We start from the raw sequence: 24556 nt of genomic DNA, 5'->3' as shown, positions 1-24556 counted from the left end.
AGAACTTCCCTGCCTCCACGCCAAAGATGCACTTCTCGGGGTTCAACTTCAGTCTGAACTTGGCGATCGTGGTGAACAATTCCTCCAGATCTGCAACGTGCCTGCTCTTTTCTGGCGAAGTCACGACCATATCATCCACGTACGCTTGCACATTTCTTCCCAGCATTGGTGCAAGTACCTTATCCATTAATCTTTGGTACGTGGCCCCCGCATTCTTCAGCTCAAAGGGCATCACCTTGTAACAGTAGCACGACCTCTCAGTCATGAAGGCAGTTTTCTCTTCGTTCATAGGATGCATCTTTATCTGATTATACCCCGAGAAGGCGTCCAGAAAGCTCAGCAACTTGCACCCTGCTGCATTGTCGACCAGGGCATCTATGCTTGGCAAAGGATACGAATCCTTTGGACAGGCCTTGTTCAAATCTGTGAAGTCGACGCACATGTGCCACTTCCCGTTACTCTTCTTTACCAGCACGACATTAGCCAACCACTCAGGGTACTGGACCTCCCTGATGTGGCCTGCGGCGAGAAGCTTTTGTGTTTCTTCCCTAATCGTCTATCTCCTCTCCTCATTGAACTTCCTTCTTCTCTGCCGCACTGGTCTGACCTGGTTGTCCATTGCTAGATGGTGGCACAAGAAGTCGGGGTCTATCCCGGGCATGTCTGAAGCAGACCATGCAAAAGCATCCAGATGCCGTTCTATCACCTTGGCGATCTGGTCTTGGAGCTCAGCCTCCAAAGATCTTCCCAGCTTGAAAACCTTTCTCCCAATCTCCCTTTCGAGCCACTCCTCGACGGGTTTGGGTCTGGCTTCCCTGGCGATCACCGCCCTGGCGATTCCCAGTTCCTTCGCTTCCTCTGGGAGGTTCCTCGCCTCTTCCTCTCGTCCCCCGCTCTTTCCCTCAACCTCAGCTTCCGTCATGGTGACATCGCCTCCGGCGGCCACTTCCATCGTCGCGTCAACAACTCGCCATTCTGTTGGCCTGGGCTTCACACCGGGAGGCGGCGTCGTGGTGATGTAACTTACTGACCTCTTATTCTTGAGGCTATTCTCATAGCATTTCTTCGCTTCCTTCTGGTCAGATTTGATGGTGATCACCACCCCCTCCATCGATGGTAACTTAACCTTCATGTGCCTGGTTGAGGGCACAACTCCTATTCTGTTGAGGGTTGGTCTCCCCAACAGAATGTTATAGGTTGAGGGAGCATTCACGACGAGGTACTTGATTTTCTCCGTCCTCAAGCCCGCCTCATCCGTGAATGTAGTTCTTAACTCGATGTACCCCCTGACCTCCACCTGATCGCCAGCAAACCCATACAAGCACCCTCCATAGGGTCTCAGCTGGTTAAGGGGCAGCTGCAGCTGTGTGAAAGTCGGCCAGAACATCACATCTGCCGAGCTTCCTTGGTCCACCAGTACCCGGTGGACCTTCCTTCCCGCTGTGACAAGTGAGATAACTATGGGATCGTTGTCGTGAGGCACAACGTCCCTGAGATCTTCTTTTGTGAACGTGATGTCCACATCCGGCGAGTGGTCCTCGAACATGTCCACAGTCATCACTGACCTTGCATATCTCTTCCTCTGTGATGCGGTGCATCCACCACCCGAGAAACCTCCAGCGATGGTGTGGATCTCCTCGTGAGTGGGCATCTCATGCTGCTGGGCCTCACCACCCGCCGGCTGGGAGCTCGACGCGCCCCCCGTCCTCCTGTCCAACAGGTAATCATTCAAGAAACCGCTCTTGACCAGGTCGTCGAGTTGGTACCCTAGTGCCAAACATGAATCAACGGTGTGACCAAAACTCTGGTGGAACTCGCACCAGGCGTCTAGCTTTAGTCCTAACACCTTGTCGCCCACTTTCTCAGGTGCCTTAAGCGTGGCTGCTATGTTGGGAATGGCGATTAGATCCGCCAGCCCCATGACAAACTTATGCTTTGGCGGGCGATTGTACTCCCTGGGGCGCCCTGGGCCCCTTCCCTTGTTTTTTCTTGGATCATAAGGATGGCGAGTCCTTTGATCCCTCTTGGCCGCCGCCGTCTCCAACACCCTCTGTGGCTGGATCCTGGTCTGGGCACGTGGTGTAGCAGGGGCCACGCTTCCTCTCTTCTCGGCGACTTCGCTCTCGTCGGCGATGTGGGCCATCGCAAGTCGCCTAACCTCAGCAAACGTGGCGGGGTGAGCCCTAATCAGCGCCTCGCAGAAAGGTCCCGGCAGCACGCCCTTTTTGAAGGCGTTATACCATCATCTCCTCGTCTTTGGCTGGTGAGCGGACCATCTGCGCTCCAAAGCGATTCAAGTAGTCCCTGAGGGACTCTCCCTGGTACTGCCTTATGTCGAACAGGTCATAAGACACCCTAGGCGGCGCCTTGTTCACAATGTACTGCTCGACGAAAAGCTTCGAAAACTGCTGGAAATTGGTTATGTGACCTGTAGGCAAACTCACAAACCATTCCAGCGCTGTTCCCTGGAGCGTGCTCACAAACATCTTGCAGTACACAGCATCCGAGCCTCTTGACAGCATCATCTGCGTGTGGAACGTGGTGAGGTGCGCCTCAGGGTCCTCCACGTCGGTGAAAGAAGCCTTCACAGGTACCACGCTCGCAGGGATAGGCGTTGTCTGTGATCGCCTGAGCAAACGCCATAGGGAAAACGCGACAGGTGGCGACGACGGCGCGACTTCTTCAGCGACTGGGCGTCCCCTCTGCTCCTGAAGAGTTTGACGCAACTCCTCAGTCACTTTGCTGAGCTCTTCATTCCTGGCTTGAGAGGCGACTAGGTCCTCATGCATCTTCGCCTGCTCTATGCGCGAGGCCTCCACATTTGCCTGCAGCGCACACATAATCTCCTTCATCTGCGCCATGGTCATGGCGCCTTCTGCAGCAACTGGCACAACGGGACTTGAACGGTTGCTTCTCATTTTTCTCATGAAAACTCAGCGAAACGAAATTCAACGAACAGAACCTTCTCCAGCAAACGATCGATCGAGCAATCAATCGGTCAGAAACTTTCAAACTCCCACGAGCTTTCGAAAACGCAGCTGTGACAGCACGCCGATGGATCGGACGTCGAAACCTTCACAGAAACTTGCAACTTCACCACGAAACTTCCGCTTCTCCAGCAAGCTCCCAATTCACTAACCAGAAACGCAATCGAACGGAAAAAAGCTCCGAACAACCGATCGAAAACCGCGCAAACAGCAAGAAACTCCAAGAATCCGATCGAAAACTCGAACGAACGGTGGAAAACTTCACACTTCCGATTGGAACCCAAACGAACGACAGAAAACTCGAATTCACCGAACAAAACTCGAACGAACGGTGGAAAATGGTTGCACCAGCACACAACCACACAGAAACTACAGAAACTCCAAGAACTCACGCTGTGGATGGGAACAAGTTTTACACGGCCCCACGGTGGGCGCCTGATGATCCTGCCTATTGACCAGAACGCAAGAGGCACGCCTCGTCAAAGGTATCTTCCTCTGGATCGGCTTTGCTCCACACTAGCCTCCGTCCTTCACCTTGATTCACCTCAAGAACCTGCAAAAGACAAAGTTGCGAGAGAGAGAGAGAGAGAGAGAGAGAGATTAGAGGAGAGAGAGAGAGAGAGAGAGAGAGAGAGAGAGAGAGAGAGAGATCAGAGAGAATAGAGAGAGAGGATGAATTGGTAAAACCTTTCACACCGACTCTGACTTTGTATATATTATTATTTATTTATACTTCTCGTATTGAAATAGGTAGTTTGTGTGAATCTATGTATGTATTGAACTACAAATTCAACTTCTCAATCTAGTAATAGGTTGTTGTTATCTTTGGATAGTAAGGATGCATCATGAATTTAAATGTGAAATGGATTGAGTTGAAAATAGTTGAGCAGCATATATTGAATTGTGATGGTGTGATATTATAAGTTTTGACAAAGTACGTCTTTAACATGCACGAACCATGAGCTAGCCACAGAATAAAAACTATAAATACCCCCTCACAAACTGAGTTAGAATCAAAACGTCACAAACAGATAATTATAAAAAAGCTAAGATGTCTGAGGATTGCAAAGGTAAGGATTATGTTGATATGTTTGTAAGATCTATATATAGTTATAGTAATTTAATAGTAATGAATTGTTGTGGTTAAGTGAGGGTTTGGGTTGTTATGCAGGTAAGAGTTCATGGCCTGAACTGGTGGGTGTGGAAGGGAAAGTGGCAGAGGCTACAATTGAGAGGGAAAACCCTTTGGTGAATGCTCAAATCGTGGCAGAAGGATCTTCTGTTCCTTTTGACTTTCGATGTGATAGGGTTTGGGTTTGGATTAACAAAGATGGAATTGTCAAACAAGTTCCCCACATTGGATAGAATCTGGATCTAGACTTTAAATTACAAATTTTAATCATTTATAGTTTTATTTTTCTTTTATTTCAGAATAAAGTTTCAGGATGTCAAAAGATTAATATTGTAAACCCATTAGGGTTGCCTTGTGTACGTTTGTTCTTTTCATAAAGGACAGGGAAATTTCATAATAAACTTGTTGTTTTCATAAAAATGTAATGATCTTCTGTATGTAAATTTATTATATTATTATTATTATAATTTGTCGGTGGATGAAACCAGGGGGTCATCTTTGATATAATTTAAAGAAGTTATTTTTGTACATAACTTTGTATAGTTTTTTATACACAAAATAAATTATGAGAATAAAGAGAGATAATGGATGTGATGGAAAAAAATATATAAAAAAAGTGTTGTACTAATTATATAACTCTTAAATTAAGGTAGAGGTTGAGTTAAAACTACAATATTGTGTTATCATCACATACTTAAAAAGTATATTAAATGGTGTATTTTCACAGTGTTAAATATCAGATCTGACCGTCCTTTCCTTTTGGCATAAATAATGAGTTCTTAAATGTAGGAAAGACAGATGTATTTATTTGGTAGATATTAGATAAAACAACAAGATAAAGAGAAATATATTGAGTAGATATATATTTTTTTATCAAAGAAGAAAAAAAATAAAATATTGAAGAGATATTTTTTTTTATCAGAAAAAATTAAATAAATCAAAAGAATAATTCAGGAGTGTTTCAAACTCTTGTAGAAATCAGAAATAACAACCTCAAATTGCTGTCAAACATAACTACAAGAAAAACAAACCACAATCCCCCAATCACTAGAGATCCACATCAGTAACATAACAAAAAAAAACCAGCAGCTCCGTATCTGGATTGCAAAACTACCTGTGGTCCAGCCATCCATACTAGCACAGGTTAACAAAACTACACCTAATGCGCCCTTGCTGAATTTACCAACCAGCACACCAATTACCAGCTTTGGCAGCATATCAACACCTCGATGTGCGCCATACCGCACCTCCAAGTGCACCATTCAGCACTCCTTACAAAGGCAACCCAGCCATATTGAGTTGATATTATTGCACTTTAAATTTTGTCCCTATCATTCCCAAGCAACTAAAAAAAAACTTTTTTTTTTCCAGAAAATTAATATAATTTTTTCTCTCTTTTATTTTTCGCAATTTTGATTTCGAAATTTAGTATCAAAACATGCACGATTTATTAAGTTCAATTTAAAGTAGCTTTTAAATTAAAAGATTATAAAATTACCAAATAATTGGACGACACATCGTTAAACGGTATAGCACCTCTTGAATGATATTTGGACTACTTTACTTGGATCATGTAATTAATTATTTAATATTAGAATTATTATATTTTTCGTGTATAGAAAGTGTTGTATAATATATGTAGTAAAAATAAAGTAATAGTTTGAGACACATCTTAAATCTGATTGTATATAAACAGTAGGTATGTGTTGAATGAATATACATAAATATCATTTCCATAATATTTAATATGGTATCATAGCCATTAATAACCTATTCTAGCGAGTGTATGTTGAGTTTATCAGACCACCCTGCTATCGGGCTGTTATCGGACCACCCATAATATATAATCCCACGCTGGTAGCCTCGACGTGAGGGGTGTATGTTGGAGATCCTATATCGACTAGAGATTAGGACATTTCATAATTTATAAGTGGGTGCAAATCTCACCTTATAAGCCAATTTTATGAGGTGATTTAGGCTTAAAGTCCACTTCTTATACATCAAATACATACTACGCACATTGATTAGATCAATCGGATACTTACTTGTCCAAGAAATTGAATGACTCGAACTACCCAATGTGGAGCAAATCAATGACTCATGTCCTCATAGCCAAGAACAAAACAGGGTTCATTGATGGCACAATCAGTGCTCCTTCAGAGACCAAGCAACCGACAAAATACGCTATATGGAATCAATGCAATAGTATGCTTCTTTCATGGTTAACTCATTATGTTGAATCATATTTGGCCAAAGGCATCATACACACGAAATCAACACACTAGGTTTGGCAAGATTTGAAAGATCCGTTCTCACAAAAGAACGCGCCTGCAATTTTTCAGACACAAAAGACCATTGCCACAATACTCAAGGTACTATGTCTGTTTTGTCATATTACATAAAAATCAAGAGCCTTTTGGACGAGTTTTCTCATGAACTTTAATACTTTAGTAAATTTTGTCTTCACAAAACCATGGATTTTGGACAGTGGGGCAACTGATCATATTGTTTTAAATCCAAAATTATTTATTAATTCAACTCCATCATCAATTTCTTTGGTAAACCTTCCTACAGGATCAACGACCCCAATCACGTCCAAAGGGACCATCCAATTTAATAGGGATATCAAATTATAACATACTTTATATGTCCCTTCTTTAAATTTAAATCTTATTTCAGCAAGTAAACTCACTAAAGCTCTAAATTGTTGTGTTGTCTTACTTCCAAATGGTTGTATCTTGCAGGATCTGATTACGGGGAGGATAATTGGCTTGGGTGAACAGTGAGGTGGTTTTTATTACATGAAACCTTTCAAAAAATTGTTCGACTCTTTTCATGTTTCCAACAACACGAATCTCTAGCATATGAGATTTTGCCATTCGTCTTCATCCCGTTTAAAATTGAAATTTTTATTATTTTCTTTCAATACGTCTACTCATAATAACTGCAATATTTGTCCCATTACTAAACAAGCAAGACTGCCTTTTACTTCTAGTGCAATAAATACATAACATCCATTTGATTTGTCACATTGTGATATTTGGGGTTCTCATAAATCACCTACTTATTTAAATGCACAATTTTTTTAACCATTGTCGATGATTTCACTAGATGCAATTGGGTTTTTTTATGCAAGAAAAATTAGATACTCAGTGTCTACTGCACTCTTTCATAACATTTGCATATACACAATTCCATATCCGTGTTAAAGCCGTCCAAACAGATAATGATACGAAATTTCTTTCCATGCGTCAATTTTTATTGATCATGACATTGAATGACAACATACACGTGTCTATATCCCTCAATAAAATGGGGTGACTGAGCGCAAAAACCATCATATCCTTACACTTGCATGATCTCTTCTTTATCAGTATAATTTACCTATTCGTTTTTGGGAGATTGTGTTTTAATCACGGTTTACCTCATTAACTGCTTACCTTCCCCCATTCTATCAAATAAAACACTCTTTCAACTAGCATACAACCATGTTTCATTTGTTACACATTTACGTATTTTTGGCAGCCTATGTTATGCAACATGAATCATCCCAAACACAAGTTTAATCCCTGCGCTCGACAGTGCGTCTTTATTGGACATCCACCTAATCATAAAGGCTACAAATTATATGATCTTGAAGACAACACTATTTTTCCCAGTAAGGACATTGTTTTTCACAAAACCATTTTTCCTTTTCATGAAACAAAATTACACTCTCACTTTTCTCTCCTACCAAATTTGGTCCTTGACTTAGACCATCAAAGTTCTACATTTCCTATCATACTACCGAACTTACAATCGACTTCACCAACTTCGCCCAGTGAGCCCATTACCAAACCCATATCGATTGAGCCTTTTCCTGAACCTATGACCACTAAATGTTCTGCGCCTAATTCATCCCTTGATATTTCTGTTGATCAAGAGTGATCAAGTGCTTTGAAGAATCCAAATCCTTTGTGTTTGATGCAAGGCTGTGTTGCTGTTGTGTTTTGGGAGGGATCTGGGTAGTTTTATATGTAATCCACTCCTTTGTTGAATATAAAGCTAATGTGTTTTAAATCCTTTTTGAAATAAAGTGTTTTTCCAACTAAGTGAAAAACAACCTGTTGTTTTGTTGAATCAACCGGTTGTTTTACTCTTAGTGTTGAAGATGGATGAAGCTCATCTCTATCTAGTCTTAGTGTGTTTGATGTAGATGTTAGCTAGGTTGCTTTGTAGGTTGTTGTATGTCTTAGATGATCTCGTCCTTTAAGGTTGTGTGTATTCAAGGTTGCCTTTTGCTGCATGACCCATCCTAGATGCCAAATCAAGGTAGTAAGATCAAGCTCATGATGTGGTTAAACGGTTTTGGAAAAGCTTTTGAAAGTTTTCTTAAATGGTTTGATTCAGTACAAAAATAAATCTGTTTTATTGAGAAGCAATCGGTTTATTTCTTCTCTGTTAAAGGCTTTTCGAAATTCTGTTAGGGCACCAAAGGTACAACTCAGTCTGTTATTTCAGTTAAGCTGAGCTGGCAGCTTTATCATCGTTTAACCTGTTGTTTTCCAAAATCAATCTGTTGTTTTGCTAACTGCTTTGTAACTGTTTTTTAAAAGTGGTTAGAAACTGTTCTCTATAAAATAAAATGCCCTTCTCACATAAAGGGATGCTGAACAATCACAGTTTTAACAAAGATACAATATTTTGTGTGTGAGAAAGTGAATTGAAAAGGTTTTGCAAAGGTTTTTCAAAAGTGAAATACATGTGAGCTTGTTCTTGAAGAACCTTGTGCTGGATTTAGGTGCTGGTACTGTCTTGGAGCAAATAGAACAACTGGTTTATGTTCTTGCAACATTGTTTCAGGTGTAATCTTTTCCTTATTCCTTCTTGTATGGGTTTTGAGCGTTAGTCACTCTAGATAGGGTTTTTGGAGTGCAAGGTATGCTGGAATAGTGTTTTTCAGCCTTGATAGTTGAGGTTCTTGAAGGGTTCAAGAACTGCTGTGTGTTTGTAATTGATTGTATCAGTTTTTAGTGGATTACACCTTGGAGTGAGGTGAACTGGACGTAGCTCTTGATGAGTGAACCAGTATAAAAATTCTTGTGTGGTTCCTCTCTCATCCCTGCACTTAATTCTGTAATTTCACATAATCTGTCAAGAAAGGAATCTGTTATATTAAAACTAAATCTGTTAATTCTGGACCTGGTTAGATCTGTTGTTCTAACTTGTCAATCGATCCTCCAATCATAAATCAAGCTGCTGTGTGAATCTGTAATAAGATAAGAAGAGTAAACTGGTTTCTTTAACTAAGCTGTGACATTTGGTTCATTACTCTAGATGCCTTATGTTAATTAAAAATTGATTAATTCTGTACCTTAAACTGCAACTTTATAAACAGTGAAGGTTAATCAATTTGGTTCTGATATTGTTGCTGGTTGATCTAAACTGTGCTGATCTTGTTTTAATTGTGTCAGATTCATCTGTAAAAACAATTTGTTCCTTTTAATATCAATCTGTTCTTTTCACCTCTGTTACATAGTAAATTAGATTGTTTGCGAAAATTGATAAGCTCAATTCACCCCTCCCCTCTTGATCTTAGACACTGCTTAACTCTAACAATTGGTATCAAGAGCTAGGGCTTGTATTTTGCTCAAGTGTATGCATGATGTCTGAGTTTAAAATGCCTTTTGCTGAAGGTGCGTCTATTAATAGACCTCCTATGTTTGGTGGTGTTAACTATGCTTTCTGGAAAATCAGGATGAAAATCTTTATGGAGTCTATTGACATGGGGATTTGGGATGCAGTGGTCAGTGGACCTTTTATACCTATGCAGGTTGTCAAAGATGAAACAATAAAAAAGCCTTGGTCTGAATGGAGTGAAACCGAGAAGAAGAAGGCCCAATATGATTCCTTAGCCAAGAATATCATCACCTCTGCACTGAATATGGATGAGTTCTTTAGAGTCTCTCAATGCAACTCAGCTAAGGAGATGATGGATATCCAATAGGAGAGGATTTTATTGATGAGGGAAGCGGATTTTCACCTACACATTTGAAGTTCTTCCTTCTAGTCTTCTCACAAATTAAAAGAAGTCAAAGAGAAAATCAAGCCTAAAGATAAAGAAGTCTACAAACTCTCAAATAATAGGCTTCATTTTGAATATCTCTCTTTAGTAGAAAATATATAGAATAATCTTTAGGAAGGTGCTTAGAGGGAAACATAAGAAACCTCTTTTGTAAAAGCATCTTTAGTTTTTAGTTTAGAAATAGTAGAAGCTTAGGGGGGTGTGAACTTAGTAAGGGATGCTAGGGGGAGTGTAGATATGAGTTAGGAGGTGCCAAACTAGGAAAGTCACACTTCCTTCATGCACTAGTTGGCGCCGAATTTGAATGTCATTTAGGGGCACATTTTCATTTGGTTAACTTTGCATTTCAGCACCTTATAGGCTATAAATATAGGTGCTGCCCTTGTACAAATCAGATTTGGAAATTGTAGTAAGAAAACTCTACTCAATTTGAGAGAGAAATTGGAAGAGCTTTGGTGCCTTCATCAAGTCTTATCTTGGGTGTCTATGGTGAACCTCAAGTGGCGGCAGCTCACTAATCTTGGAGTATCCACACTCTAAGTGGCGTGATCACTCACCTCTCCTTCCATCTCCATAAATTTTCTATTCTCAAGCTTTGTTTCTTCTTCATGAATCATGTTCTAGTTTTACTTGTTCATCAAATTCTATTCGGTACCTTGCTGTAATTTGCAATTCTGTTCGGTGCATAGGTTATATCTTTCAATTCTGTTCGGTTTTCAATTGTTGTTCTTCAAGTCTTGTTGATTGATTCAATTTGACAATACATGGACTTCCATGTGAGCTTTGGTTCGGTGCAAAGTCTTGGTGAGTTCTTGAATTAGAACATTGATCCAATTCTAATTAAAGTGCCAATTCATGACCAACTCAAGTTGTTCCTAAGAATGTCAAAGAATCATGTATTCTTGCTATTGCATTCACATCAGGAGATGTGGGAGGTACTAGAGGTAACTCATGAAGGGACTGATGATGTGAAACGGGAAAGAAAGCACTCACTAATTCAAGAGTACGAACTGTTCAGAATGCAATCAGAAGAAAGTATTGCAGATGTGCAGAAACGATTTACATATATTGTAAATCACCTCACTGGCCTTGGTAAAGTCTTTGACAAGGAAGAGCTCAACAGAAAGGTGCTAAAATGCCTTGATAGGAGCTGGCAGCCTAAGGTAACAACAATCTCAGAATCCAGAGATTTATCCAAGATGTCCACTGCTGCACTTTTTGGAAAGCTGATGGAGCATGAAATAGAGCTGAAAAGATTGAAAGAACAAGAAACTGTGGAGAAGAAAGCCAAAGGAATTGCCTTGAAAACTACCATGGAACATGATACAAGTGAGGAAGAAGATGATCCTGAACATGATGAGACTTTGAGTCTGCTCACCAGAAAATTCAGCAGGTTTCTTAGAAAGAAAAACCGTGCAGAACTCAACAAAGAAAGAGGTACTCTAAACCCAATGATTCAAATTCTTCCAATTACACTTGTTTTGGATGTGGTAAACTAGGACATATAAAGGTTGATTGTCCAAACAATCAAAACAAGGAAAAATCAGCAAGCAAGAAGAGTGAAAGAAGCAAAGGCAAAAGAGCATACATCTCATGGGAAGAAAATGATGTATCCTCATCTAGTAATTCCTCAACCGAAAGTGAGGAAGCAAATCTGTGCTTTATGGTGAATGAGGAAGAATATAACTCTGATTCAGTAAGTGATTTTTCTACTGATTCTGAAAATTATGATCAGCTGTTAATTGCATTTAAGGAAACACATGATGAAGCAAACATATTAGCTGTAATTTGTAACAAATTGAATAGAGTAAATAGGGTACTTGAACCTAAGGTCAAAGCTCTTGAAGAAGAGCTGCACAAAGCTAAAACTGAATTGGTCAGCCTTGAATTAACTTGTTTGCATGCATCAATAAAAACCTGTGATAATTGTAAGAAGCTGGAAAAACAGGTTGAATATTTGTTAAAAACACTTTCAAATTTCACCAAAGGAAGAGAAAATCTTTGGGTCCAACTGAATTCTGTTTTGGTGGTTGAATGTGCTTTAAATGATTTCCAACTGAATACGCTCCTTCATTAAATGCTTTGACAAATCTTTGGAAAATATAAATAGTTTGTTTATGTTTTCAAACAGACAAGAGAAACAGATTTGAGTTTTTCAGTTGTGAAAGAGTTGATTCAAGATTTGAACATTCACATCAAAGCTTTGGGTCCTCTAAGAGAGTGGAATAGGATTGCATTTGTATTGATTTTAGTTTGTTCTGTAAACAAGTGTGATCTCTTCTTAACCTTCTGTATTTCTGGTGTTGTGTTGCCAAGGAGTGTTGTGTACTCTTGAGGGGATCGAGATCAATACTCTTGGTGTGTGATTTGCCAAAGTGAGTGCGTTTCTTGAAGGGTTCAAGGTCACTGCTTTGGTGGATTGTGTGTTGTAATCTGTATCAACTATTGGTGTATCTTTCTCTTAGCCTTAAACTCATTTACATTCTGTTTTTAGCTTTACTGGTATAAATAACCGATTGTTTCGCAGAACAACCGATTGTTTTTCTACTGCTTTGCTGTTTTATTGATCTTGTTCTTGGCTAACTTGATTTCTGTTCTGGATTCATACAAAGAATTTTGTTAAACTTTAAAAAGATTTCAAAAACCTCTCTTAAACAATTCACCCCCCTCTCGTTTAAGGCCATATATTCTAACAATTGACATCAAGAGTTTGGTACTTGAAAAATATTCAAGTTTAATCCTAAAATCTTTTTTCTATGGCTGGAAAACTACCTTTTGAGGAGGGTGCTCTAATTAACAAACCACCTTTGTTTTGTGGTTTGAATTACAAGTATTGGAAAGCTAAAATGAAAATCTGTGTTGAATCTCTTGATCAAGGAATTTGGGATGCAATTGAAAATGGTCTTTTCATTCCTAAAATTGAAAAGGCTGAATCTTTTACTAGAAAACCTTGCCCCAATGGACTAATGAAGAAAGTGAAAAGGCCAAGTTTGATTGCATTGCCAAGAATATCATAACCTCTGCTTTGGATTCTAAAGAATTTTTCAGGATCTCAGAATGTGAATCTGCTAAGGAGATGTGGGATACACTTAAAGCAACTCATGAGAGTATCACTGAAATAAAGAAAGAAAAGACAAAAAGTCAAGCAAGAAGAAAAAGGAGGCAAAATAAAAAAGGTCTCAATCCGTGTTTTATGGCCAAAAAGAAGGATGATTCAAGCAGTGAAAGTATTGTAAGTTCTTCAGCTTCTTTAAATGCTGAAAACTATAGTCAATTACTTCAAGCCTTTAAAGAAACTCATGAAGAAGCTAACCGATTGACTCTCTTGAATAACCGGTTGAAGGGAATGAACAACTGGCTTGAAAACAGAGTTAAAACACTGGAAGAAGAGTTGGAAAATTCAAAAACAGATTTTGAAAATCTTGAAATTCTTTACAAAAACTCTTTTTGCAAGTGTGACTCTCTTGTTTGTGAAAATTGTGAAAATCTTGAAAATAAAATTCATTATCTTGTAAGAACTGTGGATAAAATTTCAAAGGGTAAATCCAACTTTGAGAATGTCTTGGCATCTCAAAATTATGTTTTTAGAAAAGCAGGATTAGGTTTTAATCCACAAAACAAGCAAGATAAGTTTTCAAAGTCATTTTCAAAATTGTTAGAAAAACAACCGATTGTTAAATCGAAACAACCGATTGTTACATGTTTCTACTGCATGAAAAGAGGTCATTCAGTCAGATTTTGTAAAATTAGGAAATATTATGTTCCTAAAGGCATTATGAGATGGATTCCTAAAGATTCCAGAATTCCCAGTAATGAATGTAAATCAAAAGGACCCACATTTGTAAGGGGACCAAATCTTTGTACTTGAAATTGTCTTTTGTAGGGAAAATTGATGGAAAACATGTAGTAGTGGTATCTGGACAGTGGCTGCTCAAAACACATGACAGGAGATAAATCTAAGTTTGTGAGCATCATCTTCAAACATGTAACATATGGAGACAACAAAGGAAGAATTCTTGGAAGAGGCTCTATAGGAGACAATAGTATCTTGCTTATTCATGATGTCTTGTATGTGGAGGGACTAAAACACAACTTGCTTAGCATTAGCCAACTGTGTCACAAAGGCTATCAAGTCATCTTCAAGACAAAAGGGTAATGTTGATTGGTAAGAGAATCAACAATGTTTATCTCTTAGGTATTTCTTCTCCTTGTTCTATTGGTTGTCTTCTTTCTAAGCATGATGAATCTTGGTTATGGCATAGAAGAATTGCTCACATTCACATGATTCACTTAAACAAATTAATCTCAAAAGATCTTGTGATTGGGTTGCCCAAGCTCAAGTTTGAGAAGGACTACATATGTGAAGCATGTCAAAAGGGGAAACAAGTTAAAAATTCCTTCAAACTTAAAAATGTTGTTTCTTCTTCAAGATCCCTTGAGTTGCTCCACATGGATTTGTTTGGCCCTTCAAGAACCATGAGTCTTGGTGGCAACTATTATGCTCTTGTTATTGTGGATGATTTTTCTAGGTACACATGGACACTCTTCTTGGAATCAAAGAGTGATGCTTTCTCTGCTTTCAAGAAGCTTGCAAGAGCCTTACAAAACACAAGAAATTGCAGTATTGGTTCAATAAGAAGTGATCATGGATGGGAATTCCAAAATGAGTAATTCAACAAATTTTGTGAGAAAACTGGGATCTTGCACAATTTTTCTGCACCAAGAACCCTTCAACAGAATGGGGAAGTGGAAAGAAAGAACAGATCTCTAGAGTAATTAACAAGAACCATGCTAAGTGAGTCCTGCCTACCCAAGTACTTTTGGGCTGATGTTGTTAGCACCTCTTGCTATGTGTTGAATAAAGTGCTAATAAGGCCAATCTTAAAGAAAACACCCTATGAACTCTTCAATGGAAGGAAGCCAAACATTAATCACCTAAGAGTGTTTGGATGTAGCTGTTTTGTTCTAAATAATGGGAAAGAAAATCTGGGAAAGTTTGATGAAAAAGCGGACAAAGGCATTTTCATTGGTTATCCATCAAACAATCATGCTTATAGAGTCTACAACAAGAGGCTCATGATTGTAGAAGAATTTGTTCATGTGGTATTTGATGAAGTTGATCACAAAGTCATGAATCCCTCACAAATCAAAACTGAAGAGGATGAACAGAACATCATTATGCAGAAACTGGATTGCTGTCCAGAAGAACAACCGATTGATTCATCGAAACAACCGGTAGAAATTCTGTAGCAAGATGAGTTGCCTAAGGAATGGATGATACCAAAGGATCTGTCAGTGGAGAACATCATTGGGCAAATAAAGGAGGGTGTTTCTACACGTAGCTCTATCTCAAACTTCTGCAGGCACACTGCTTTTGTCTCTCAAGTTGAACCAAAGTCTATTGAAGAAGCTCTTAAAGATGAAAAATGGGTGGATGCAATGCATGAAGAGCTGAATCAATTTGCTAAAAATGATGTATGGTTTCTTGTCCCCAAGACAGATGAGATGAATGTCATTGGATCTAAATGGGTATTCAGAAACAAGCTAGATGAGGTTGGAGTAATTACTAGAAACAAGGCAAGACTAGTTGCCAAAGGCTACAATCAAGAGGAAGGAATTGACTATGGTGAAACCTTTGCCCCTGTTGCAAGGTTGGAAGCTGTGAGGTTGCTGCTGGCCTTTGCTTGTATGAGTGGATTCAAACTCTTTTAAATGGATGTGAAGAGTGCTTTTCTCAATGGTTTCATCAATGAAAAAGTATATGTTGAGCAACCACCGGGTTTTGAGGATCATCAACATCCCAATTATGTTTTTAAGTTGAAAAAGGCTTTGTATGGGCTTAAGCAAGCTCCAAGGCAGTGGTATGAGAGGCTTAACAACTTCCTTTTATCTCATGGCTATGAAAGAGGAATGATTGACAAAACTCTTTTCATCAAGAAAGCAAATTCTGAAATTATTTTGGTCCAAATCTATGTTGATGACATCAATTTTGGTGCTACCAAAGATAGTTTGTGTGAGGAGTTTGTTGCTGCAATGCAAGGTGAGTTTGAATTGTCCATGATGGGAGAGCTTTCCTTCTTTCTTGGGCTGTAGGTTAAACAATCAAAGGATGGGATTTTCTTATGTCAATCAAAGTATTGCAAAGAAATCCTCAAGAAATTTGAGATGGAGAGTTGCAAGGAAGCTAGCACACCTATGCCTTCAAGCTGTTATATGGATGCAGATGCTGCTGGAAAAGGGGTAGATCAAACAAAATATAGAGGCTTAATTGGTTCTTTACTCTATCTCACAGGAAGTAGACTGGATATCATGTTTGCCGTATGTCTTTGTGCAAGATATCAAGCAAATCCAAAGGAATCTCACTTCAAGGTTGCCAAAAGAATTCTCAAATATCTCAAAGGAACTACCAATGTTGGTCTATGGTATCCTTCTTACTCACTGTACCGCCCAGGTAGTCGGAAGTGATGACGTGGCAGTAAGCTATTATGTAGGCGTGTTAAGCAGGGCTCATGGCTGGCAGAAGGGTAGGAAGTCGGGGGGCTCGTGTAGTTGCCAATCCTTAAGTTGGCGTGCTTCGATCTCTAGCATACCTAAACCGGCGGTCACCGGGTTTGAGGCCAAGTGATCAGAGATCGCCGAAACGAGGACATCGCCGAAGGGTCAGGGAGGTTTGTTCTAGGCTTTCAAAGCAGAGGATGAAGTCGTTAGATAGTCATTTCCTAGCTAGCCAGAGGTTGAGGTCGGGGAACAGTTTACCTGAACATGCACGGTGAAGCAAGTGAAGTAGATCATGAAGGCGGTCGGCGAGACCACAGGGAAGGTGTGTATGAAGGCACCCGTGCTCGCCACGCAGAAGAGATCACGCTCCAAGGCAGCTATGCGCTGAGTTGTTTCATGCATAAGTAACTTAGCCAAAAGCCTGAAGAGTAAGAAGTGGCGCCCAAGTCAAGGATGCTCTAGATGGTGACACGTGTACAGCTGGATACGAGCCACGTGTCCAGATGTGTAACTGTCAGGAGAGAGAAAGTGCACAGGTATATAAGAGATTCTAACGAACTTCTGAGGTACGCACGTTTTAGATTACTTCTTTTACGCTTGCGAGAACTTGAGTACGCTGAGAGAGAATTTTGCACGGTTCCTGAGAGTTCTTAAGTTTTCTCTTAGTATTTGGTGGTTCAGTCGCTGACTTGGGCGTCGGAGCGTGATCGGCCGCAGCGGCGCCGTTCTGTCTTTTTGCAGGTTCTTGAGGTGAATCAGAGCGAAGGACGGAAGCTAACACAGCGCAAAGTCGATCCAGATTTGACGAGGCAAGGCTCTTGCGTCTTGGTCAACAGGCAGGATCATCAGGCGCCCACCGTGGACTCATGTTTGGCATTAGGATACCAGCTCGACGACCTGGTCAAGAGTGGGTTCCTAAATGATTACCTGCTGGACAGAAGGACGGGGGGTGCGTCGAGCTCCCAGCCGGCGGGTGGTGAGGCTCAGCAGCACTAGATGCCCACTCACGGAGAGATCCACACCATCGCGGGAGGTTTCTCGGGTGGTGGGTGCACCGCGTCGCAGAGGAAGAAGTATGCGAGGTCTGTGATGACAGTGGACATGTTCAAGGACCACTCGCCAGATGTGCACATCACGTTCACAAGGGAAGATCTCAGGGACGTTGTGCCTCATGACAACGATCCAATAGTCATCTCGCTTGTTACGGCGGGAAGGAAGGTCCACAGGGTTCTGGTGGACCAAGGAAGCTCGGCAGATGTGATGTTCTGGCCGACTTTCACACAGCTGCAGTGGCCCCTTGACCAGCTGAGGCCCTATGGAGGGTGCTTGTATGGCTTCGCTGGCGATCAGGTGGAGGTCAGGGGGTATATAGAGTTAAGGACTACGTTCACGGATGAGGCGGGCTCGAGGACGGAGAAAATCAAGTACCTCGTCGTGAATGCTCCCTCAGCATATAACATTCTGTTGGGAAGACCAACACTCAACAGAATAGGAGCTGTCCCTTCAACCAGGCACATGAAGGTGAAGTTGCCATCGATGGAAGGGGTGGTGATCACCATCAAATCTGACCAGAAGGAAGCGAAGAAGTGCTATGAGAATAGCCTGAAAAATAAGAGGTCAGTGAGTTACATCACAACGACGCCGCCATGATGGATGCTGAGGCTGAGGGAGAGAACGCCGAGCGGGAAGAAGAGGCGAGGAACCGCCCAGAGGAAGCGAGGGAGCTGGGAATCGCCAGGGCGGTGATCGCTAGTGAAGCTAGACCCAAACCCGTCGAGGAGTGGCTCGAAAGGGAGATCGGGGGAAAGGTATTCAAGTTGGGAAGATCCTTGGAGGCTGAGCTCCAAGACCAGATTGCCAAGGTAATAGAGCGGCATTTGGATGCTTTCGCATGGTCTGCTTCAGACATGCCGGGAATCGACCCCGACTTCTTGTGCCACCATTTAGCAATGGACAACCAGGTCAGACCAGTGCGACAGAGAAGAAGGAAGTTCAACGAGGAGAGAAGGCAGACGATCAGGGATGAAACACAGAAGCTCCTCGCTGCAGGCCATATCAGGGAAGTCCAGTACCCTGAGTGGCTGGCCAATGTCGTGCTGGTGAAGAAAAGCAATGGGAAGTGGCGCATGTGCGTCGATTTCACTGATTACATCATAAATTAAGAGATCCTTTACTTTCAAAAGAAAGAAGTTATATAGAAAACCTTTTGCAACCTATACGAAACTCATGGAATAAGAAAGGTGTAATAATTGTTAATGATGAGTGGGGTGATCCTTAAATTAGACCACTTATATATTTTATGGCTATCTTTTAGAGTGGAGCAATGTTTTTAAAGTCAATAGATAATTTTTATGAGATAAAGGACACAAACTTTAATGCTAAACACCTTAGAAATGCAATTATTCAGGTTGTGCCGAAAAATATGGTACAAATTATAACTGATAATGCAGATGTATGTGAGGCAGCGGGTATGCTCTTACAATTAGAATTACCTTCAATTTATAGGTCCCTTTATCTAATGCACACCTTGAATTGAGAAATATCTGTGCAACAAAAAATACAGAAAGAAATAATGATATTTATCAACAATGTTCTTGGATCTCACAAATTGTTGATGATACTACCTTTATTATAGAGCACACCATGAGATTATCAATTTTCAATTCATTGAAGTTGCTTTCTGTAGCTCCAACAAGATTTACATCAACCATAGTCACGTTAAAAATGTTTAGAAATTTGGAAAAAGGACTCTAATATATGGTTATTAGTGATGAATGATCTTCTTACAAAGAGGATAACATGGATAATATCCAATTTGTGTAGGAAATCTTGTTGATTGATAATTGGTGGATGAAGGTTGATTACATACTTGCTTTTACTACTCTTATTTATGATGTTCTAAGAAAAACAAATACGAATATGACTACTCTTTACTTAGTATACTAAATTGGGGATTCAATGATTGGAAATATTGAAAAGGTCATATACCAACATGAAAGAAAGACAAAAGTTGAACATTCATTATTTTTTGAGGTATTAAATTAGACACGATTTGCTATTCTGGGATTTTGGAGAGAAGGTACATCGGTTAGGGTTTTTTTGGGTATTTGGTGGTTGACGGCTAGGTTTTTGTTCTTGTACGGTGGTGCTTCTCTTCTAAGCGATTAGGGTTAATTTTATCCTTAGTGTTGTGAGATGGGGACACATTCTTCCAATGTTCATATTGTGAAGGATGTGTAGTTCCAGGTCAAATGGAAAAAAAGTATGCAAACTTTTAAAATGTTTGTATGGTTTGAAATAAGAACCAAAACACTAGCATGAAAAACTTGATAATGTTTTACTTATTTAAGGTTTTTCTACCAATGATGCTGATAAATGTGTGTATTCTAGATCTGAGAATGGTGAATGTGTCATTATCTATTTATATGTGGAATAGATGCTAATTTTTGGTACATGCAATGATATAGTTGATTATGCCATTGAGAGGTACAATAGATTATGCCATTGAATATAGTGAATTCCCCGTTGTGCTAGAAGAGTACAATAATGTTAACTGGATCTCTGATTCAGATGAGACAAAATCCACTAGTGGTTATGTATTTACACTTGGGGGTGGTGCATCTACATGGGGATCAGCTAGGAAAACTATCATTGCAAGATCAACATTGGAATTTGAGTTTGTTGTTGTCTAAATGGCTGGTAGTAAAGCCGAGTGGTTGAAAAACTTCTTAACAAACACTCCGTTAGGAATGAAACCAACCCCATCTGTATCAATGAATTGTGATTGCCAATCGACAATAGCTATAGCTAATAATAAAAATTACACTGGAAAGAACAAACATATACAATTGATACATAATTTGGTGAAGTAACGGCTAAAGAGTGGAACAATTTCTATTGACAATGTCAAGTCAGAACCAAATTTGGCAGATCCTTCAACAAAACCTTATGTGAGTTGATTTTTGATTGGCACATTTTAGAGGTTACCCTTTTTTATTAGCTTTTTGAGATTAACAATTTAAGGTGAGAGCCTAAAGAAGACCCCCACTGGACACGAATTTAACCAAGTGGTTAAGTAAGTGTGAATGTTCACTTCTAAAGGGCAAAGAGAAAAACAAAATATGGTGAGTATGATGAGATGGTTATGGCAATTAACACAATGATGATGATGATGAAAAAATGAATACCTAAATTTAAGAACATAATAAAATAAAGAAGACATGGAAGGGGGCACAAAAGAAAAAAACAAAAGAGAAAATATGAGAAAGCTTATGGGGTAATGGACAAGAATCACGCCATTTGGAGGATGGGATACTCCAAGATGAGTGGTGAAAGAGCCGCCACTTGAAGTGCTCACACACTCAAGATAAGACCCACTAGAAGAACTCTTAAGTCTCACTAAACACTCCTGCAAAGTTTCTTTTTATTCAAATTCAATGTGTAAATACATGGAGGGAGACACCCTTTATATATGAAGGAGTGACTTAGAGAGCAAGATGAGAGAGAGGTAGAAATGGGAGAGGAGAGGGGCGACCCTAGGGGTTTGACTAAGGTTAAAATCGCCCTTTAAGCCTAGTTTCTAGAATTCTGGTTAAAAACCCTAATCCTAGGTGCATGTGCCATGAAAAAGTGGGTTAGTAGCCCAAATTGCTAAGTACACTCCTATTTATGCTATGTAAACCTACTCTAGCTTAATCTTCTATTTGGACTCCCAAAGTGAGCCCAATTTATTTACGAACATTTTGTCTTGTAAGAAGACCAGAAGAAAGAACATTTGATGCTCTGGTCTATGCCCATTTCCTCTTCTGTTGAGGTCCTTCCGATATTTGGTGGGGCCTTGTCTTGTATGCAGAGATGAATGATCAAAGTGTGAAGTGTCTCGTGTGTCCTTGGTCATCTTCTTGGCTAATTAGATTGTATCAACACCCTTAGAGAGAAAACTAAGTTTAGAAACATCGAGGGGAATGGGACTTAAGCCACTTGCAAAAAAACAAGTGATGGAAACCCAACCTTTCTGATTGAAGATCCCATGAATCAGGTTCATATGGGTAAAAAAGGTTACTTTTTAGTTTTTCTAACACTAAAATTTATTTATGATCAATTTTTTCCAATCCAATGGTGTGTGTGAAAGTGCTAGATACTGCATTATTAAGAGGATAAACTTTGTGATTAAAGTTATGAGTTAAATGAGTTTTAGCGATTAACAATGTTTTAATGATTTTCATATCCCTTATGGGAGGTTTGTTTGATTTGCAGCATGCACTTGATGAAATAACCTATATGAGTGTCAAGTGGGGCTGCTTGCATGAGATCTTGGCTAGATCTCTATATCACTCATGAATATCGAGCATGCGCTTGGCCTAGTAAGCGCAACACAACGATAACAATAAGTATTGTGTGGGGGGCAGGGGTGTTGATGTGAATTGATTTTAGGATTGTATTTAGGTGACACTTTAGATTTATGATAGAGATTTTTAGGCAAATAAGAGTTAAAACCTAAGGAAAATCCACACTGGACATTAACTTAACCAAGTGGTTAAGTAGATGTGAAAGTTCATTTCACAAAGGCAAAAGGAAAACACAATTATGAGATGAAGATGATGACAAGATATGGTGCGGAATTAAACAATGAAAGCAATAACAAAAGGAAATGACCGAATAGAAACAAGGAAGAAAAACAAGAACATATTTATGAATTGAATGGAATGACAATGGGAGGAAAAGATGCAGGAAAATGAAGCTTATGAGAAATGGAGTTTTAGATGATGAACACGCCACTTGGATGATGAAATGACTCCAAAATAAGTGTTGGAACTCACCACTTGAGAGCTCTCAAATTCTCACAAGATAAGACTAAAAACTAAGAGGAACAAGCCTCACTAGAATCTCACACAAAATGTGCAGAGTAACTTTTCTCTATTTCATTCAACTTACTAGGTAGGCCTCCTATTTATAGGTGAAGGAGCTTTGGAGAACAAGCTAAAGGGGTAAGATGTGAAAAGGGAAAAAATGGGTAGCCTTAGGGTTTGACTAAGTCAAAACTTGATTAAGTCAAACCCGCATCCTAGGCTTGTCCTTTCTAGAAACTAGGTCAAAATGCCTTTCAAAAGTGTTAGGAACAAGCTAAAATGCTACCCACACCCCCTATTATGCTAAAGGTACCTTATTCTAGCCTATATTTGCTATTTAGACCCCCAAAGTGAGCCAGAATTATTTACAACTTGTTTTATTCTTAAGAAGAGCAATAGAAAGAACTTGAGATGCTCTGGTCTTTGTCCATTTCTCCCTCTGGTGAGGTTTTCACTTGAATGTTGAGATGACCTTTCATAGTTTGCATCCTTGGTCATCTTCTTGTTGTCTTGGTTTGTATCATGCTCCCCAGGTTTGAGAGAATTCGACCTCAAATTTAGAACTCCTGCAGATAACATACATAGTTTGTTCACATATAAGATAGTGCAAGGATTGGGATGTGAATTCAACTTATGTTCTTGAAGTGTTGGGAGTGTATAAGACGGGGTTCTCTTTATAGACCAAGTTTGAAAAGAATGTTTGGGAATGACAAATCTTTGTGATGAAAATCCTCTTAAAAGGTGGAAACCTTTAGGAGGTGTTTGAAAATCATCCCTAAAATTCTTTAAGAAAGATAGTAAGTAAGTATAAACTCTTGGGAATGAAAAAGAGAAGGAAGAAGTATACCATGAAGGCGCAATTATTTTTGGGAGGTCTAACAAGATGAAACCCTTATCACTTTCCTCGGATTTTTCATTTTCATTTTCTCTTTTTGTTTTTATTTTTATTTGTTCGTTAGTTGCCAACTTGGTGCGTTTAGTTGGACAGTTGGCAGCAATGTGCCCAAAACCTAAACACTTAAAACATTTCATATTGGAGGTTTTTGTTGGTGACTTAGTGGTAAAGGTGAAAAGGTGGTCTTTAGAAACTTTTTGGTGTGTAGTGATTTCTTTTGAAGAATGGGAAGGAGAAGATTTTGTATAAATGTTGTTTGCATCCTTCCTTGAAGATTTGTAGAAGTCATCACTATGAGTATTTTTGAAAGTTGTTTTCTTCAAAATTTGTGATTCCACCTTGATGGCCAGGTGAACCAACTTCTTTAAAGAATAGTATTCATATACTTCTACAACATCTCGAATTTCTCGCCTCAAACCACTCACAAACATAGTTATCTTTGACTCATCACTATTAGGCATATTAATTTTAGTCAAAGTTGTTTCAAAATCCTCAAAATATTCCTTTACCGTCCTAAGTCCTTGATGAAGCCATTGTAGCTTCAACAAGTGTTCCTTCCTATGAGGAAGAACAAACCGCGTGCGCATGCATAACTTTAAATCACTCCAGGAGACCACGACTGACCTCTTGTTTAACCCAATGTCCATTACAGTTAGTTTCCACCATTGGATGACATAGTCGAAAAAAACTAGGGAAGCTAACCTAACCTTTTGGTCCTCGGTGACCTTATACACATTAAAGAGATGCTCAACTTTAGCTTTCCATTCTAAATACAAAGTAAGGTCATTGGACCCACTAAAACAAGGTAACTTTACAAAATCAAAAGAATGTTGTGGTTGGTGGTGGGGTGGATGGTGCCGTTTTGCAAAAGTGTGCACTCGACAATCATGTTCTTGACTCCTATAGTGCATGGATGGTCTAGATGCTCTTGGAGGCTCCAATCTCCTTTCTTGATTTTGCCTCGCTTGAGCTTCTTCTAATTGGCTTATCTTTTCGCTAATTGGCTTATTTTTTCGTCTTTGTGGACAAGTCGCTTTTTGACCTCCACAAGTTCTCCCAAAAGGTGGACTTTGTGATATGATTGCGATTTTGAAGATTCGCCTAAAGACAAATGACCCATAATTTTTGCAC

The 24556-nt window shown here is 39.6% G+C and overlaps 2 protein-coding genes across 2 annotated transcripts; both read left to right on the top strand.

Annotated features, from left to right (window-relative positions):
• The first annotated feature begins 3951 nt into the window (after nucleotides 1–3951).
• Nucleotides 3952–4539, top strand: LOC137828177 (inhibitor of trypsin and hageman factor). The gene is made up of 2 exons (XM_068634639.2): nucleotides 3952–4057; nucleotides 4159–4539. Exons 1-2 carry the CDS (start codon nucleotides 4039–4041, stop codon nucleotides 4350–4352), a joined length of 213 nt encoding a protein of 70 aa, XP_068490740.1. The 5' UTR covers nucleotides 3952–4038; the 3' UTR covers nucleotides 4353–4539.
• An 11083-nt stretch (nucleotides 4540–15622) lies between these two features.
• LOC150025873 (secreted RxLR effector protein 161-like) lies at nucleotides 15623–20373 on the top strand. Its single transcript, XM_090304787.1, has 4 exons — nucleotides 15623–15736; nucleotides 19089–19149; nucleotides 20032–20090; nucleotides 20149–20373. Exons 1-4 carry the CDS (start codon nucleotides 15623–15625, stop codon nucleotides 20371–20373), a joined length of 459 nt encoding a protein of 152 aa, XP_090160913.1.
• Nucleotides 20374–24556: the final 4183 nt, after the last annotated feature.

The sequence above is a fragment of the Phaseolus vulgaris genome, chromosome 7 (assembly GCF_051622355.1).
Source record: "Phaseolus vulgaris cultivar YP4 chromosome 7, ASM5162235v1, whole genome shotgun sequence".
NCBI lineage: Eukaryota > Viridiplantae > Streptophyta > Magnoliopsida > Fabales > Fabaceae > Phaseolus > Phaseolus vulgaris.
This window is presented reverse-complemented; position numbering and strand designations above follow the sequence as displayed.

Coding starts and splice junctions, on each gene's coding strand:
- LOC150025873 (XM_090304787.1), top strand. CDS start 15,623: ATGCATGAAGAGCTGAATCAATTTGCTAAAAATGATGTATGGTTTCTT. Junction 15,737..19,088: donor TCAGAAACAAGCTAGATGAG/GTTGGAGTAATT, acceptor GCAATTATTCAG/GTTGTGCCGAAAAATATGGT. Junction 20,091..20,148: donor GATCTGAGAATGGTGAATGT/GTCATTATCTAT, acceptor GCAATGATATAG/TTGATTATGCCATTGAGAGG.